This window comes from Rhinolophus sinicus, linkage group LG05 (genome assembly GCF_036562045.2).
Source record: "Rhinolophus sinicus isolate RSC01 linkage group LG05, ASM3656204v1, whole genome shotgun sequence".
NCBI classification, from domain to species: domain Eukaryota; kingdom Metazoa; phylum Chordata; class Mammalia; order Chiroptera; family Rhinolophidae; genus Rhinolophus; species Rhinolophus sinicus.
In genome coordinates, this window is record NC_133755.1 from 116,351,971 (window position 1) to 116,372,219 (window position 20,249).

At 35.8% G+C, this 20,249-nt stretch overlaps 1 protein-coding gene across 2 annotated transcripts in view; it reads left to right on the top strand.

Annotated features, from left to right (window-relative positions):
* TTK (TTK protein kinase) overlaps positions 1–10,576 on the top strand; it is a 68,128-nt gene extending 57,552 nt beyond the window's left edge. For both annotated transcript variants that reach the window (XM_074333224.1, XM_019729569.2), the window contains exons 15-22: positions 2,753–2,910; positions 3,564–3,715; positions 4,799–4,923; positions 5,934–6,014; positions 7,104–7,280; positions 8,209–8,293; positions 8,634–8,731; positions 10,169–10,576. In XM_074333224.1, coding sequence (XP_074189325.1) covers positions 2,753–2,910; positions 3,564–3,715; positions 4,799–4,923; positions 5,934–6,014; positions 7,104–7,280; positions 8,209–8,293; positions 8,634–8,731; positions 10,169–10,252 — 960 coding nt within the window. In that variant the 3' untranslated portion in view covers positions 10,253–10,576. The remainder of the gene's footprint in view (positions 1–2,752; positions 2,911–3,563; positions 3,716–4,798; positions 4,924–5,933; positions 6,015–7,103; positions 7,281–8,208; positions 8,294–8,633; positions 8,732–10,168) is intronic.
* The last annotated feature ends 9,673 nt before the right edge of the window (positions 10,577–20,249 follow it).

Below are 20,249 nucleotides of genomic sequence, written 5' to 3' on the forward strand. Positions count from 1 at the left end.
CCTTCTTCCAATTGCTAGGCCAAAAATCTGGAGTCATCACTGACTCTACTTACTGTCACACGTATGTCCAGCCAATCAACAAATCTTGTTGGTTTTACCTCAAAGTATATCCAGAATCTGACTATTTCTCTCCACCTCCACTATTATCGCTTTGGTCCAAGTGATAATATAATATTGTCACCTGGTTTATTACAATAACCTTCTAACTAGTCTCATTGACACAGTACTTGCTCTCCTGATCTATTTGAACACAAGAGTCCATTTTCCTCCAGATATGCTCACCACTTTGCTCATGTGTCTTAGTCAGATCTTCCTTGATCACACGCTTTAAAACCACAGTTTTCGCCTCCAATTGCTGATGAACTCCGTTCCCCTTTCCTGCTTTATTTTTTTCTGTAGCTCATCTAACATGCTCTGTAATTTCCTTACTTGGTTTGCTGTTTGGGTCTCCCTCACTTAAATGTGGGTTCCATCAACATAGAGAAGTTTGTCTAATTTGCTCAGTGATGTTTGCTCTGTTATCTAGAACTTAAGATAAACTGAAGTATTTGTTAAATGAACTGTTTCCCCTCAGCTGTTTTGCTATGATAAGTTGTTAAGGATGAGATTATGAAATAAAGCATGTTGGCTTTATATAATTTTAACTTATTATAAATAAGGTACGTATATAACCATAAGTAGCAATTGTTTAATAATATTAGTTTCTTTTCTATATGTATTTCCATTAGTCTTTCCCTCGACTCAAGTTTCAGGCATGGAAATAAAGGGATAATACAATTGATTTTTACCAATATATTTAAATTACCTGATTTTGTTACTTTAACAGAAATTCTTTGGTTAATATTTATTACTTATTAGTTATTTAGCTATATTTTAATAGTCAAAGTAAAATATTTGTTTAGTAGCATGTTTTCAGAGGATATAGAAGAATCTTAACAGTGTTCAAACATTTTTCCCTTGGAGTATAATGAAGATGTAAGCTTACTTAAGTCAAGAGTCAAGTGATAAAGCCAAGACGGGCCCATATTTTCTTAGTGTGATTCAATTATTGTTATTTAATTATTATGATGGAGTTGGCAAAATTAACATGCCTGGGAAAAAACATGCTTTATAAAACTAACACTGTTTATGCTCTTTCTATTCTAGAGTTTAGACAGTGACCAACTTATACTATATTAAGAGCATTTCAAAAGGTCATGGGTCTAATAGGCATGTTCAAGACACTGGCCTTAATAGTTCTTTCATTAGCGTTCCACAAAATTGAAAAATTATAACTGACACTTGCTCTGAAATGGAAATAAGGGCTACCTAACCCAGCTCATCAGTTATGGCAAGAGTTTTGCCAGAGCAGGGACAATAGAGAAGTAAAAGCACACATATGCAAAACGTTGATTTAAAAGTTTTCATTTGCTCAAAATTTTTGAGATCTTATTACATAGGTTTAATATCCTGGAAATCTTCTGATATACCTGACAACTTTAATATGTTTTTAAATGTCCACTTTATTCTGCCCTAATTGTTTTTAAGGGTGGCAGCTAACATTTGCTACACTCCAAACACATCATCCCTGTTATCCTTCCAAACCTGTGTTGTAGGTACTACTAACAACATATTTGTTGTGTTATAACAGAATTGTAGATATGTCCATTCTCTGATATTTGTAAAGCTGTTTACCTTATACGAAATGGCTTTATGCTGTTTTAAAATTTCTTTTATCTCTTTCCTTGCCATTTTCTGCTGACTCTTGCCCTATCACTGTTTTATGCCCCTCCCCCTGTAATTTGCTGTGTGTGCAAGTAAATCCAGTAATACTTTGTTAGAATTTTGTGTTTAAAAAGTTTAAAGTAACTAAACTACCTGACTGCCTATTGGATGCTCTTTGTTAGTTCGATTGTAATGCATGAACCTTATATACACTTTAGCTCTTTTCTTATTCTTTTCCACTATCTGCTGGGTAGTCAACGTTAAATGGCTTTTAAATAAATGATATTTACTTCAACATGTCAAGGGGGACAAATGAATACAATTTTCTTTGCTTATACTGGCATTTTTGTGTTTTAATTCTTTCATTTTAGAAACCTTTGCATGTTTGCTGATGGTAAGAAACATTAGCAATGTTTTCTACTTTTCCAAATGAATCATCTGCCCTTCCAGTATTGCTTAGAAGTTGATTGTCATTATAGCCAGAGCAATTTGACCGGGACGTCAGAGATCCTAAACGTGCTTACAGGATCTTGTTCCTGTAAAGTTAGTTGACTTTGAAAATTAGACCTAATTTGCTTTTCACAACTGAATAATGATAGCTTACAATTAGTGCATATTTTTAAATATTCTCTGCCACATGCATGACATTGTCTATTCCAGGCACGATGGAGAAAACACTAACATTATCTGTGAAATGAATTGACTATTACAGCCTTTTGCCTTCCTTAACGTTTCTGCTTGTCTTTTTCTTTATTTCGCTAGGTAAAATAGCCAACAGTGTTATGAACATATCATATATGAAATTTATGTTACCTCTCTAATATGTTAATATAGAGACTTTTTAGAGTCTATGCTTTTGAGTTACTGAGTGCCCATTGTCATAGGTAGTTGAGAATGGACCATTACTCTTCTAACATTTTTTTTTCCTTCTATACTCAAAATAAGCACAGACACTTTTAATTATTCATATCAGTGTTCCTTAACCTGTCTAATAAATTTAGTTTTGTGTTAGTACATTCTAAACTTTTCTCTTTGTTCTACTATATAGGTATTTCAGGTGTTGAATGAAAAGAAACAGATATATGCTATAAAGTATGTGAATTTAGAAGATGCAGATAACCAAACAATTGATAGTTACCGGAATGAAATTGCTTATTTGAATAAACTACAACAACACAGTGATAAGATCATTCGACTTTATGATTAGTAAGAAACTTTTTTTTAGTTTAAAAAGTACCGCATTTTGCCATGTATAATGTGCACTTTTTTGGCCCAAATTGGTGAGGAAAAAATAAGGATGTGCATTATACATGGGTAGTACTAATTCTGTATCTATATAGATGTTTTTAATTCTTTTATTTAAGCTTATGAGTTAAAAGTATAATTCTAGAAATCAATAACGATATCTGTATGCAAAATAATACCCTGGAATACGATAATCAGTTTTATTGAACTTACAATGAACTTGGAATGGCGAAGAGCTCTTGGCCTTCTATGATGTGTAAATATCATAAATTTGTTACCAGTACCTAAAATTTCTTGTACCTTGTATCTGTTCTTGTGTTTTGTAAATATTTGTTACATAAAATTTCTTATACTATATAATATGTTAAAAAATAAATGCTAAAAGTCCTTTATAATACAAAAAGCAAATACCTAAATGTAAACAAATAAAAATTTGAATTAAAAAATTAAACGGAAGGATAGCTTTTCCCTGAAAGTTTGGGGCAAAAATATGGGTGCACATTATACACGGCAAAATTCAGTACTTCTTCAGATAAATACCTTGTAAATCTTAATAAATACCTTGTGACCTAACCATTTATTGTTTCATTGTTTGTATTTGTTTTGAATGGCAGTGAAATCACAGACCAGTACATCTACATGGTAATGGAGTGTGGAAATATTGATCTTAATAGTTGGCTTAAGAAGAAAAAATCCATTAATCCATGGGAACGCAAGAGTTACTGGAAAAATATGTTGGAGGCAGTTCATACAATTCATCAACATGGTATTTTAAAATCTCTTAATTATGTAAAGTTAAAATATTCATTAATAGTGTTAGAGAAATACACCTATAATTTTAAGGTATTGTTTATTGGCACCTTTAGACTAGATAAATTAAACTTTTGGGCTTATTTAAAGATGAAGGGACCATTTCTTTAAAACACTGTTAAACCAAAGAATATAGGGCATGAACTCAAGTCCCACATCCATAAATCTGTCAATGCAAAATTTATTTTTATCAGTATTAACATAGTCATAATCCTATGTCTCCAAATACTTGGATTATAGCAGATCTGAGACTGCGGTTCAGGCATCCTAAAAATCTGAGATACTTATTTCACTCTTTGTAGTCATTTTGTATTGTGTGCCTTCTGTGGGAATTGGTTTTTGTTTTATTTTTTATAACTGTTAACCTTATTTTTGAATTAGATTTTTACTTCACTTGCACTTGGTTCTTTTTAGGGCTTCTCTGCCTTTACAATACCCTTTTTAAAAATAACTGTTAACCTAAATATTAGGTTGATGCAAAAATAATTGTGGTTTTTGCAATTTTTAACCTTTTAAACCACAATTACTTTTGCATCAACCTAATTATAATTTGTCTCCTCATGTCTCCCTATAGGTTCACTGGTGACCAAAATAAGGCTATAGGGATGGAGGTATCAGGAGCACAAGGGTCTCACCATCTGGCAGTATAATTTACAATGCTTTTTAGTGGGCCTGTGAATCACAGTAGCTAAGTATAAACTCTGCGGCCAGCTGTCTGGGTCCAACTCATGGCACTGTCACTGTCACTTAGGCCCTGTGATATTGAACAGATGACTTAAACTCTTTGCCTTAGTTTCCTTACCTAAAAATGGGGATAATAATAGTACTTAACCTTAGCATTGATGTGAGGATTAAATGATTCAATACAAGCAACAAACTTGGAATAGTGTCTGGCACATAGCAGGTGCTATATGTTTGTAGGATATATTAAAAATGAATATTTAATCTGACTTAAAGGAATCAATTCAGCTGGTAGATTGTGAAATTTTTTGTACTTAGAATGTTTGACGTTGTCTAATAATGGATTTTTATTTTGAAGGCATTGTTCACAGTGATCTAAAACCCGCTAACTTTCTGATAGTTGATGGAATGCTAAAGCTAATTGATTTTGGGATCGCAAATCAAATGCAACCAGATACAACAAGTATTGTTAAAGACTCTCAGGTAAGACTTAGTGAATGGTTGGTTACCACTCAGTAGCGTTTAATTCCTTTTCGCCTATGAAGTATTTGCTAATGGGGATTTTATTTTTATCTACCTCATTCTTCAAAGAACTTGAAGCCTTTTTGTAAGAATAGATATAACTATAAAATCAGATCAAAACCATGATTAATACAATTTTGTGTGGAAAGTCAAGATCTGGTAGAAATATATCCAGCAATTTTGAATGATTTTTTAATAGTTGAAATAGAGAAGCAGTAATACATACCTATCTTGAAAATCATCTTGGTTTTGATGTAACATTCACCCAAAACTTGATCTCGGTTTCCTAACAGCAACCAAAGAGGGAATTGCTGTTATATGTTTTGTATTGTCCATGAGGTAAGAGTATTTCATTCTTCTAGAGAAGTAAAGCTTTTTCTATCACTTATATTTGAAAAAAATATTTAAGCGGGCCTTCATATTCAAAAAACCATGATAAATATTGTACTCAACTGCATTTTAGAATAAAATGAATGCATTACATAAGGTTTGCATAATCCTACCATGAAAACTCTTGCATAAGATTTAGATATCTATCCCATCTCAGTATGGACATGGGCCCAGGAAGTACTTGGAGAAAAACTAGACTGTTGTTTGGTTGAATTTTTAAAAAGCATTCTGAGTCTATTCCAGCATAGAAATAAGTGACTGATCAATTTCTTCAAAGTTTATGACCATTGATATAATTTTATCCTGGACAGTTTTATGGTAGTTGCCCGTGATAATCACAGAAAAAGCGCAGCATTCTGAAAGGAGTCAATTTGCTGATTATGAACCCAATTTATTTCACTGTAGTTGTGAAGAAATATATGTTTTATTATTGTTGTCGGTTGTTTGAGTGTTTTAGACATATTACTGAAATCTGTAATTACCCAAGTTTCTAAGAATCTGGCTGGCATTCGTGTTTTCAAAAATCTAAAGCAGAATGTAGTATTTTCATTGATTTGTGTTTTCTGTGATTTGGCAAATAGGTTGGTACAGTTAATTATATGCCACCAGAAGCAATCAAAGATATGTCGTCCTCAAGAGAGAATGGAAAATCCAAATCAAAGGTACTATAAAGGTTATTTACATCCCATTTATCTGGCATCAATAGGGAATGGTCTAGTCTCTGAATAAACTTAACAGATAACTGAAAGTTATTTCAAGTTCTAAACTAAAACTTTTTAGGCCATTACAGAGACTTTGCCTTTTTAAGTAGATTGTCATGGGATTTAATTTCACTCTTCTTTTTTGACTTGAGATTGTTCTTTAATATTATGCTTTTAATATGGTGATACCTTACAGTGTGCTCCTACACGAAATGCACCACGGATACTTTTTGAGTTTTAAAATTAAAGAAAAAAAGTAAGACTAAATTAGCTCTGATTTGGACCCCTTAAATAACACTGAATTGATAACTAACTTTTGAAGTCTTTTTTGTTTCCTCTGTAATTCCCACATTTTATTTCTTACCATTTATTCATTTGTGAATTCTGTATTTCCAAGTACAACTCTAGTATATAATTTTTCTTGGCCTGCCACTGGCACTTTCCCACTTCTCATGCCCATAATAACGTACTTTTATTATTTTATTTTAGAAGTGAGGAGACAGATGCGCAGAATTACCATCTAGTGATGAGGCCAAGATTCATGCCCAGCTCAGCCTAGCTCTATAGTTTGTGTTCTTGGGTTTAGGAGAGCTCAACTTATCTTGGGTTTAGGAGAGCTCAACTTAAAGAACCTCTAAAGAAACCTATGCATTCTTATACTATAAATTTATATAAATTTATTGTAATATACTAACTTTGGAGAAGACAAGTAAATTTAAAACTTGCAGTTATGTATTTTAGTTTTGTATTTTCACAAGCTGACAAGAATGTAGTATTTTGTTTTAGTTTAAATGTTTTAATTATGAGTTTGTTGAAAGATTTAAAGTGACGCTCATATTGTGATAAAAAACACCAAATATAATAAAAACTAGAAAAAGATGTTTTGTCATGTAAACATAATCTAAGACTTGCACATTCATTGAGGTTTAGTTATGGTTTTAAATATAAGAGTATGTATATATGTGTGTGTATAATATTCTTACATTTAATTTTATATTAAAATAATGCCAACTTATTATCGCCCCCCCACCTTTTTTTTTTTTAATTTAGATAAGCCCGAAAAGTGATGTTTGGTCCTTAGGATGCATTTTGTACTACATGACTTATGGGAAAACACCATTTCAGCATATAATTAATCAGATTTCTAAATTACATGCCATAATTGACCCTAATCATGAAATCGAATTTCCTGATATTCCAGAGAAAGATCTTCAAGATGTGTTAAAGGTAACAATAATAGTATATGGATATAGAAGAACAATATATCATATACAGTAGTTGACCCTTAAATAACTCAGGGGTTGGAGGCACCCATTCTACCCCCATGTAGTTGAAAATCTACATATACCATGTTTCCCCGAAAATAAGACCTAGCTGGACAATCAGCTCTAATGCATCTTTTGGAGCAAAAATTAATATAAGACCCGGTCTTATTTTGCTATAATATAAGACCGGGTTTTATATAATATAATATAATATAATATAATATAATATAATATAATATAATAGTTTAATATAATACCAGGTCTTATATTAAATTTTGCTCCAAAAGATGCATTAGAGCTGATTGTCTGGCTAGGTCTTATTTTCTGAAAAATAGGATAATTTTTGACTCCCCTGAAATTCTACTAATCGCCTACTATTGACCAGAAGACTTATCAATAACATAAACTGTCGATTAACACATTTTGTATGTTATGTATATTATATGCTATATTCTTACAATAAAGTTAGCTACAAAAAATAAAATGGTAAAGTCATAATTTAGAGAAAATACATACACAGTTTTTATTGAAAAAGATCTACTTGTAAGTAGAGTGCACAGTTCACACCTGTGTTGTTCAGGGATCAACTGTACTTAATTGTTTGTTTCAAAAAAATAGCTGAAATGATTAAAATTATGTAACTTGATATAACTGGTCCACTGAAAGGAATTGCTAGCTGAATTAGCTGTTGAAAGCATGTTAAGTTTCTTTGAAAGTTAGTTTTGAAATGCGTGCTTGGGGATTTTGCAAATATGTTGTGAAATAATCTAATTTCTGAGTAGCCTATCTAGAAAGCAACTTCTGTAATACGATGCAATCTGAAAAAGATATCAATATTATGTAAGAAAACTTGCTTTGTTTTACAGAGAAAATTATCTTTATTTTTGTAGTGTTGTTTAATAAGGGACCCTAAACGGAGAATATCCATTCCTGAGCTTCTGGAGCATCCATATGTTCAAATTCAGACTCATCCAGGTATTTCTTTAAAAATCAATTTATTACCAGCTTACTAATATAAACAGACTTTTGACTATAACAAAACAAAACAAAACAAAAAGAAAAACAATCTGAATAGGCTGCTCTTTTCCTGACTGCCTCCTTTCTTAAGGAATCTCCTTTTATGCTAAATACTAAAATAAATGAAATCACCTTTCTTTACTTGTTAGCATATATTTTTACTTATCCTAGGTAAGGGGTTATGAGCAGTGATAAATTACAAGAATGCCAGTTATTGTACTGTTAAACAGAATGTGTATTTGTGTATGAAGTTTTACTTTTTTATTTAGAGTCTGTCATTGATTGTATTTTTTTGCAGGTAACCAGATGGCTAAGGGAACCTCTGAAGAAATGAAACATATTCTGGGTCAGCTTGTTGGTCTGAATTCTCCTAACTCCATTTTGAAAGCTGCTAAAGTAAGTATTTATATTGTCTACCTACATTATTTTAATTGTTTTGTATAGTTTAGTGAGTTAGACACTGAAATGGGTAATTGAAAGAGAAGTTGTTCCAGTTATCAGATCAACAGAACAGATGTACATGTTAAGTACCTGTAGATACTTACCATGTTCTTTTGACAAATGTAGATTTATTCGGTTTATTCTTGTACAGATAGCACAATTGAAAGTGGATTGTCATATAAAGTTCATTCAAAAGATTGCTGTCAGTTCTCAACTGGAATAAATTTAATAAGAAATCTGTCTTTTAAATTAACACCATTCTTAACACAGCTTTTGAATTCATTTCTTCTAGCCAACTTTTTTTCTTAAACCGTCTTGGAAAAATCACAGTAGTTGTCACATGTAGTGACTTCTGTGAAGCTAGTAGCAGTCAGTACATTTTTCAAAGCAAATGTCTCACACCTTTCAGTCCCCTATTGCCTGTTTATATCTATACCATAATTTTTGGATCTCACGGCCATCAAACAGCTCGTCATTTCTAGAAACTTATATGTCCTTGTTGACCAACTTGTTTAGTCACCAACCAGTTACTAATTATATATTTCAATCATAACATAAAATTATGGGAGATTTTAGCTCCTGGGTACGGGTAAAGCCAATCTACGATGTCAAGAACTTGGACACATTTCTAGAGGAGTTAACCATTCACTATTATTTTGTATTCATATAATATAAGGTACATTTCTTAAATTTTCTCAAATGCTAATGGCTAAATCAGTGGCTTTAGGAATTAACAATTGGACAGAATTTGTTTTGTAGTTTTGCTCTGTATTTCATATCTCCATATTTTAAATTTCTACCACTGTGTTGTTTAAAAACTTTTATAAATAAAATTGAGGTGCATTAGTTACCTTTATCACTAAGGTTATGTGTTCCTTGATGGCAAAGATGTCATCTTCATAAATTAGAGGTTGGCTTAGCCTTAAATCCGTTTTTAAAATATAGATTTTAATAAAGCTAATTATTAAAATAAAGCTAATTATTAATGTAACAGTTTGTCTGATTTTTTTAATGTTTTTTGTTCATTAGTTTAAATATAATTGGAAAGTACATTTCCTGATGAATGTATTTTCCAGTGTAGGAATTTGTCTGAGATTGGCTTTGTTTAAGAAAAAGTAACCGAGATCAGGAAGACCTTGAATATATATATATATGCTTATTAATAGCATGTTAACATTTCTCTTACAGAAAGATTGAGCTGCATCTCATAATAGCTGACTGTTAGGCCAAGCTAGGTGTTAAAATTCTTAATTGTTTCCTACAGTTTGTAAAATATTTTCCTAATTATAAGAACAGAGAGAAATTTATTGCATATTAAAATATTATCTTTATTAATCTGGTAATACATTGAATTTTAAAAATTACAAAACAGATGTGTGTTTTTAATTTCAGACTTTATATGAGCACTATAGTAGTGATGAAAGTCATGATTCCTCTTCTTCCAAGACTTGTGAAAATAAATTGGGGAAAAATTGATTTGCAACTACTCAGAAACTCAAATATCACCTGTAAAACACGTTGGACTATTACACTCTCGATTCTGTGGAAATCCACTCTTGAAGACAAGTTCACTCTGAAATTTCATTGGTAGAAAAATTCACTGGGTTATCCTTGAAAGAAAGCTGTAAAAATAATAACCACTATCGGCACTATATATTAAATTGTAGAAGTGTTTTCTCTCTTTTATGCTTTCCCATAAGTCTAACCTATTTGATATCATTTCACACTTGGAACAGTGGGTGGACAACTGAAATATGTTCTGGAGAACTATGTAAATAAAGCTTTGTAGCACAAAACTGACCATAAAATGTGAAAGTTGTAAAATTATTTTCTTTAAGCAAATGTATTGGTGCGGTAGCAAAATTCTTAATAAAAATTGGATTAAGGGAAGATGCAAAAGTAGGCCTTAGTGAATGAACTTTGGGAGGGTGGGGGGAATTCCAAAGGGTTTGAATTCTGAAATAGATTTCCTAATTGCTTTATGGCACTGATATAGTCCAGAGTTTTAGGGCTGCACTCGGCTCTTTTAATTCTCCCTTTTGGTTCTTCATAATGTCTATTGTATTTGATGTTTAGAATATCATTCTAGATTCTGTGGTGTAAATTGTATAGGACATGCCCTCATTGTATGACTTGCTTTGCTTGGTAATGGGTAATTACAAATGTGGTCCCAGAGTCTTTGGAATTGAATCTAATTCCCCGCCCCCTCTTTTTTTTTTGTTAGACTTCAGTAGACTTTTTTATTAAGACCTTTTTAGTGCAGTTTTTGATTCATAGCAAAATTGATGGGAAGGTGCATTAATTTCCCACATAGCCCCTGCTCTCACTTATGCACAGCCTCCCCCATTATCAACATTCTTCACTAGAGGGGTACATTTATTACAATTAATGACCCTACATTGGCCTACCATAGTAATCATCCAAAGTCTGTAGTACAGTATACATTACGGTTCACTCTTGATGACGTATATTCTATGGGTTTGGACAAATGTATGATGACATGTGTCCATCATTATGTTATCTATTATACAGAGTATTTTTACTGTCCTAAAAATTCTCTTCTCCGTCTGTTCATCCCTTCCCAACCCCTCAACCCCTGACAACCACTGATCTTTTTACTGTCTCTATAGTTTTGCCTTTTCCAGAATGTCATATACAGTTGACCGTTGAACAATACAGGTTTGAACTCTGGGTCCACTTATATGTGGGTTTTTTCCATTTGTGGTTGGGAATCTGTGTGTGTGGAGGGTTGACTATATGCATTGATCTACACCATTTTATATAGATAGGGGACTTTAGCATCCATGGATTTTGGTATCCATGTGGGAAGGGGGGCATGTCCTGGAATCAATCCCCCTTTGATACTGAGCGACAATGACGTTTTTGGAGAGTAAAAAGTTATATGTGGATCTACTGAAGAAGTTGGTGTCCCTAACCACTGCATTGTTCAAGAGTCAACCATAGTTGGAATTATATTGTTTGTGGCATTTTCAGGTTGGCTTTTTTCACTTAGATATACTGTGTTTCCCCAAAAATAAGACCTAGCCGGACCATCAGCTCTAATGCGTCTTTTGGAGCAAAAATTAACATAAGACCAAGTATTATTATATTATATTTATTATATTATATTATATTATATTATATTATATTATATTATATTATATTATATTATATTATATTATACCTGGTATTATATTAAAATAAGACTGGGTCTTATATTATTTTTTGCTCCAAAAGACGCATTAGAGCTGATGGTCCGGCTAGGTCTTATTTTTGGGGAAACATAGTATGCACTTAAGGTTCTTCCATGTCTTTTCATGGCTTGATAGCTGATTTCTTTTTAGCACCTAATCCATTGTGTGGATATACCAGTTTATCCATTCCCTTATCCCCCATGGCGTATCATGTGAAGCATCATATGCTTACTTATCATCTGATACCTTCTTGGATAAGATACCTGGTAAGGTGTTTGGCTAATTTTTTTAATTGGGTTGTTTGTTTACTTAAGGTTAAATTTTAAGAGCTCTTTATATATTTTGGATAGCAGTCCTTTATTAGATATGTCTTCTGTAAATATTTTCTCGCAGTATGTGGCTTGTCGTATTTTCTTGACATTACTTTCGCAGAGCATAAGTTTTCAATCTTAATATAGTCTATCTTGTCAACTATTTTTTTGTGGATTGTGCCTTTAGTGTTGTATCTAAAAAGGTGTCACATGCCCAAGGTCATCTTAAGTTTCCTCCTATGTTATCTTCTAGGAGTTTTGCAGTTTACTTTCAGATGTGTGATCCACTGTGAGTAGGGTTTCCAGGCAGGAATTCCTGCCCATTCTCAGGAATTTTTTTCGCTTTCCCGTTCACGGATCCCGAGATATAAACTGTTTTCTGTTCACCACGATGAATCGTTTCCACAAAGTGACAGTGGATACTACCAACCACCTGGGTTCAAGGAGCCGATTTGCCCAATTTCCTGACCAACTTTTCTCGGGATTCGGGAATGGGAAAGTGAAAAATATTCCTGAGAACGGGCAGAAACCCTAATTGTGAGTTAATGTTTGTGAGGAATGTAAAGTCTGTGTCTAGATTCACTATTTTGCAGGTGGATGTTCAATTATTCCAGCATCACTTGTTGAAAAGACTATCTTTGCTCCATCGTATTGTCTTTACTCCTTTGCGAAACATAATTTAACTATATTTACGGGGATCTATTTCTCGGTCTTCTGTTCAGTTTCATTGATTTATTTGTCCCTTCACTAATAACACACTGTCTTGATCACTGTCACATATAGTAAGTCTCTTTTTAAGAATGTTTTTATTAAATTTATTGGGGTGACATTGTTTAATCACATCATGTTTTAAGTATACAATTCTATAATCTGTGTTATCACATTGTGTGCTCACCACCCTAAGTCTAGGCTTCTTCCTTCACCATATGTTTGACCCCCTTTACCTTCTTCAGCCACCCCTTCCTTACCCTCTGGTAACCTCTAAACTATTTTGCTAGTGAGGCCTTCCTTAACACGTTGTGTACGGTGGGGTTTAAATCCCTCGTGAAGATTCTCGTGATCCGTACGCAACGTGTTAAATAGCATATTTAAAATCACAATTCCCTACTCCTTGCATTCTATAATCCCCTTGATTTATTGCTTCTTATGGGATTTATCCTTCTAACATTTTCTGCAATTGATTTAGTTGTGTTTTTTTAACAATTCATCCCCCCATCTCCTTTGTAATACCAGTTCCCAGAGTGCAAAGCTTTTCCTAGGTTTTGTTCAGTACTTTGTTCCCAGTGCCTGATATAATGCTTGGAGCTTAGTTGACATTTGAATACGTGAGTACAAGTTTTTCTTCTTGGAAAGAATTATAAAATATTTCTTACAGAGAAACAATATTATCCATATTAGGAAACTGCTTGCCCAGCAGGCTGATGTAACCCCTGGAGTGCTAGACAAAATGAGATGTCTTTTATGGGTATCACCCATTCTAAAAGACCTGGTTTGCAGCACTGGGATTTTAGGCATGAAAGATATTCACAGAGGCAGACTCTTTTTCCAGACATACCCGTGACAAGGAGGATTACATACAGAATTAGGGATTTGTCTCCACAGAGGCATAACATGATACGTGGTCCTAGATGAAGTTTTTCTATGTTCAAATAAATGAAGTAAATTGATGTTTCTGCCCTCTAGGTGCTTATTTCTGTGTTTCTCCTCTTCCTGTGATATGAGGGTGGAAACTTTTTTTTTTTGGCTATAGCCCAGATGTCTTGGTACTGACTTTCTAGTTCTTGCTGATACCATGCATGGTAGAGCAAATGCATGGAAGTGTTGACAGGACACGACAGACAAGCTGTCTGCCTGTGTGTGCCCACAGCTTTAGGGGCCTGGTGAGGGCCGGACAGCAGGAAGTGCTGTCCTTCCCCACTGAGGGGGATCCCCAGCTTCCCTCTCTGGCTGGCACTCCCCAAGGGCTGACTGTTATAACCGGATATTCTCCCCACCCCAGTTTGAAGGCCCCTTCCTTTCCACACCCAGGCTGGCCTGTATCCTCCACAGGGCTGGAAAGGGCCCCCTTGTGGTAAAGGTGAGAGGTACTGAAGGTGCCGCCCACCCCAGAAGTTTGGCTGCTGGTACTCTAGTGAGTCAAGGTTCACTTGCCCCAAGGTGGGTGGGAGTGGCAGTGACAACAGCCGTGGTTCTGGTTCGAAGCAGGAATTTCCGGTTTGGGTGTTAGTCTGATTTGAAACAAAGCTACAGGGCTTGGCCAGGGGGACAGGCTTGCTAAATGGGTCAGGTCAGGTTGGAAGACATTGTCAATCATTGCGTACTCAATCTATCCAATGGGCGCCTAGAGCATTTTCCTTGCACTATTGCAAATCTGCATTCATTTCGTCCTGACTAGCTGGTCTGTGCTGCTTAACCTTCTGTGACCAGGGGCAATGTGGAACAAGGCAAGGAGGATTCAACTCGTGATGAAGACAGTTTTTCATCATCTTCCTATAATTAAGATGACTCTACATGCAACATGCTCTCTTTTTTCCCCCTTGCCTTTTCGGTCCACAGATTTGAACTCTGAATAAATTTGTCTCCCTTTTTTTCTTCTATTCCTGTACCTATTCCAACCACATGTCAATTTCTTTCACGAGTCTTTCTATTTTTTTCTCATTTTTAAATCACCACCCTTGTCCTGGCACTCCACCCTCCCCACCTCACTCTTTATTGTGTTCTCCAATCTATCATGTACAGCATTCGTTCTCAAAGTGTGGTTCCTGGACTAGCAGCAGCAGCATTGCTTGGGAACTTGCTAAAAATGCGAATTCTCAGGCTTCATCCCAGATCTTTTGAATCAGAAACTTCAGGTGGGACCCAACAATTGTAGTTTAGCACGGTCTCCACGTGAGAGCCACTGACGAACATAACCAGGCTCAGCAACTAAAAGGATGTTTCATTGGTTGTCTCTTCAGCTCAGACATCTTAAATGGCTCCCCATCCCTATAGGATTGGGTTTGATCGTATCGACTTCTAGTCTGCACTTCCTTTGCCCTAGTCAGACTCCCTGTTCTCTGACATTTTTGCCATCCCAAACTCTCCCCTCCCCGCACGCTCCCTTCCCCGCACTCTCCATACTTACTCATCTTTTGTGTCTTCAGCAGCATAACCCAAGTCTTACTCCTGAGCTCAGCCCAGAGTTTTTTCGTCTTGAACTTATTCTGGTCTTCTGCACTTGTATGGCCTAATGTACTCATTTAGCACTTACGCTATGGTATTGACAACCATCATTTTATGTACATGGATCTTGTTTCCCCAAATAGATTATAAGCTTCTTAAGGTTTTATAATATTAAACCTCTTAGTGTCTCATCACAATGCCTGATTACTTTTTATGGGGACAGAGGCCCAGAGAGCAGTTTCCAGGCTCGACCTCATATGGAAAAGTGCTGGCTGGGTTATTAAATGGCCATCAGCTGTAATCAGATGGCCATCTGCTGTGGCTGGGTGGCCATCAGCTGTTACCCGTCAGCCATTAGTCACTAATATAACTGCGGTGGCTACGTTGGGGGGTTGGATGGTTGGTGGAGAAGTGGACAGCGGATTGCGGCTAGCAAGTGCGGTTAGCAAGCAGATTACATTGCAGATCGTGTTGATCCTACTTCCTGTGTCTCACCCGGCCACCAGTGAGACGGGTGCAGGAAGACCCCTCGTTGGGGTGCTGGCGGATGTTTGCTTTTGTGTCTCGACCAGCCGCCAGCGAGATTATAGTGGTATGACTCCCCTATCTATGGCTCCGTTGGTGTTCCTTTTTGGCCTCACCATGTCCTGTGTTCTTGTGCAGGGAGTGGGACCAGAGACCCTGCATTACACTTCTTTATACTTTGTCAGTCTTTCTAAAATTGGCCTGATAATGAGAATACCTTGTGCATTTGTGAAAGACAGGGATTCTCAAAGTCCCACCATAGACCTGGATTGGAATCTTCCCAGGAGGGTCCTGAGGACCCATTGTTTGAGTAAGTACCTAAGTGTTTCCCATTATCAAGCATGTTTGGGAAACACAGCTGTAAACAGTAAGTACTCAAACATTTAATTTTTTTTAAAACATGACTTTTTGGTTAAAAAATGAATGGGAAGGAAAGAGCCTTTGTAAAACGCACCCTGTGAGCACATGGTTAGTACTTGCGGAATGCCTGAATCTATAGAGGGAGTTGGAGAAGAACAAACAAAGAAGGCAAATGGGGGTCAGACACCAGGAGATAGCAGCAAGAGGAAAGACAGGAAAACCCAGTGCACAGTGATTCAAATGCCACCCTGCCTCTGGGAGGGGCATGCCACCCTAAGGCCAGGTGATGAGTAGGAATCCAAGTAGTAAGGTGGTCATGTGAGCAGGAATAAAAGGTAGATGATGATAATATAAAAATTCCTTTGGAGTGTCTCACTGTGAGCTGAGTGATTTTGACATTCGTGAACCACCAGCAGCCAGGGAATTGCTATCTCCATGAATCATACGTTCCAGGAGTCCCTAAGAAGCAGTCTTTTTTAGAATGATATCACTCAGGCATATCTGTGTCACTTTCTAGTTGAAACTGAGCCCAGAAAGTTAACAGCTTGCCCGACAATGTATTGCTGTTTATTTTCAGAACGGAAGCTAGGATCCCAGACTTCCGACTCAGCCGTCCTTGGCTTCTTTTTAAAAAATAATTGTGAATTTTTAAGAGACTATATCTTATGACTCTTTATTTTATCTAGACAAGAATAAGAAATACCTAACTCGATCCAAATTTTCAGATGGAGACTTAATCCTTAAAGAATGTTAATAACTAAGAAGAACTGAAATAATGATATAAAAGCAACTGTCACAGTGACTGGCATATACTGGGCCTTTCGTGCCTGTCTATTCTTCTAGTCTTTGAATTATAATTCAGATTCTTACCTGAAAGTTTACCCATTTTCATTGTTTGCATAATTAAGGGCATTAGCTTTGGAGTTATTCAGAATTTGAATCCTGGCTCTGCCATGCACTGTGTAACGTTGTTCATAATTGTTTAATCTCTCTAAGTGTTGGCTTCTCTACCTACAAAATGCAAATAATACCTTGCGTGATTGCTCTGAAGAGTTAATGTAATGATGCTTGAAAATGTTTAGCACAATGTCAGACATTTAGTAAATACATAATATGAGCTATTTTTAATATTGATTTGTAAGAAAACTTTAGTCTGATCTATCCCTTCCCATAAAGAGGCAGTAATGTAAAGAGAGTGGTATCTCAGCCAACTACTGGAATTTGGATTTTGGTCCCACCACTCAACTGCTTGTGGGATCTTGGAAATATTTTTTAACTGTTCCCTGCCTCAGTTCTTATCCCCATTTTATAGATGAAGACCCTGTACCTAATCTGTGGGATCAGTGTGGGGAATGAATGAGTTAATATATGAAAAGTGTTTAGTGCTTGGCACAGCATAAATACTCAAAATATTAGCTGTCATTAATATGTTTCTTCCTACACTTATTGGCCTTGAGATTTTTCTGACTTTGAAGAGAAGATCTCTTCCTCTTAGCAAGGCTGAGCTTTCCTTTTTGCCTAATTCTATTAATATGTTAGAGTTTGCACCTGGTGGCCTATACCTCCAAGTCTGTCATTTCATCCCTTCCTTTCTTCCTTTTAAGGTTGGAGGAGCTATTTGCTCAATAATCAGAAATAAACCAATACACGTGAAAGAAATGATCAACAGTAAAGGAACAAGAAGAGTTCTGGCAATACACTAGGTGTTTAGAGCAATTTTAAAAATGAGAAAAAACTACAGAAAATTTTAGGGGATATTAAAAAATAAGTTAGTGATCTAGACAGAATAGAAACTATGCTAAAATCCTTGAAATTAGCCCAATTTTCCTGGTGTGAGAAGGAAGTAATATAGCATATTTCTCCTTGCTCAAAGATAGGTTCTTCTATCTGTTCCTTTCTACTTTCTGTATTTTCAACAAGTAGCCCTAAAAATTCTCGTTTTGGTCTGCTTACCTGTTGATCGAATCCTGTCCCGATTCGTACTTTATGTCAAGTTCCCAGAGCGTTGCCACCTCCCTAATTTGTGTGTACTGTAGCCATGCTAATTGCCTGCACACAGTACTTCCCTGATTCTGCCTCGGGGCAGGGTTCTGGTTCTACAGAGGTGGACACCCCTCTTCCAAGGGACTCAGAGAAGAGTGGCTCTGTTCCCTGCCCTGCGGATCAATCCTGACTGGCCTAAGCCCAACTTGGTGATCTCATTGTTCTGTCAGTGATTGGCTTAGGCGTGGGCACATACCTTGATTCTAGCAAATGAAACATGAAGGGATGTCTGCTGGGGGAATAAATCCTTGTTCTTAAAAATAAATTCATGGAAAGAAGCAGTAGCTATTCTACCTATGGTCATGTCTGTATTTAATATCATGAACTGCCGTAGCTTTCCTGCAACCATGAAGGAAACTAGGATTAGGAGAGCAGACAATGGGGGTGGAAAAACCTGGGTCCTTGGTGATGTTCTAGAGCATGAGATTAATCCTGAAGTCATTTTATCCTGGGACTTCTTGTTATGAGAGAACAACCTTTCCTTAATATTTAAGGCATGTTAACTTATAGGTCATCTGTTATGTGTAGTTGGAAGTATCCTAAGTAATATGCAGGACCTCATTCTGCTTAGGCAAAGACATTTCTCTACGTCTCATACCTTTAAGTTCTACCTACTACCTCTGTGAAGCCTCCCAGAAAGTCCCAGCAAGAATAAGAATCCTCTCTCAACTGTGTTATACACTCAGTTTGGCATCTCTCCCTCTCCCTCTCCTTCTCTATCTCTTCCTGTAAATACAAGACCTATGATAACTTTTCAATATTCCCAATTTCTAGGACACCTTCTGAGAATCACCAACACTTTAACATATGTTGGTGGTACTTGGGATGGAAGGAGAACAATTTTGGCCTTTGAAGTCTGCGTGTTACTTTACACTCATCTGCATGATTGGCAGTATGTTTTAGTGTAAAGACTGTAGATTTCGGGGCTGACTAACTTGACTCCAAGTTTCATCACTTACTAACTACAGGTTCTCGTACAACTTGCTTAACCTCTCTAAATTTCTGTTTTCTCTTATGTAAAATACGGTTAATAATGACTTGCAACATTATTTTGAGGATCAAATGAAGCAATGAATGTAAAATGCCCTGGACATAGTGGACATTCAATGACACCACATACAATAGCCATCTATGTGTATCTAGATACACAACTTTTCCTTAATTTATTTGGGATTGCTGAAGAAGACAATTCATGCAACGAGGTCAGTCAGCAGTGGGCAGTGGAGGAAGTAGAGAAATAGGAGATATTTAGACATCATCTCACTAATATTCTCATTATACAAAAGAGGAAACGAAGGCCCAGAAGTGTTCTAAGACTCACCCAAAGTCTTACTATTCTTTGGTGCATTTTAATATACGCAAATGGGCTTCTTGCCCCAGCATGCATTTTAATGATTAAGATACATCTATTCCCCCACTTTGTCCCTTCTGCTTGCATTGAGATTTGGGTCAGTTGACAAAGAGGGAGATGGCAATGTGAAACACTTTCAAGAGCAGGCCAGGTGGAGTTGAGTAAGAGAATACCCGCCAGGGGGATCTACAAAAAAATCATGTCCTATTACCCAAGAGACGCAACTTGAACAATGGGAATGTAAACTATTAACCAAAGCAAGAGTACGGAAGATGGGGATTATCTTTATTCTAATTTTGATACTAGAATAGATGTTACAACCTGAGCAATTTGATTAATCTTATTTTCCTCATCTATAAATGGCTTTGCTCTCTAAATCACATTTTTTCCTTGTTATTTGAAAAAATCACAATAAATGGTAGAGAAGTTGTGGAAGTAAGGAAAATAAGAAGGTGAAATGCCTTGGTCACCACTAAGTTCACCTTAAATCAAACACTAACATCCCACAGAACTCTTGACTTACTCAA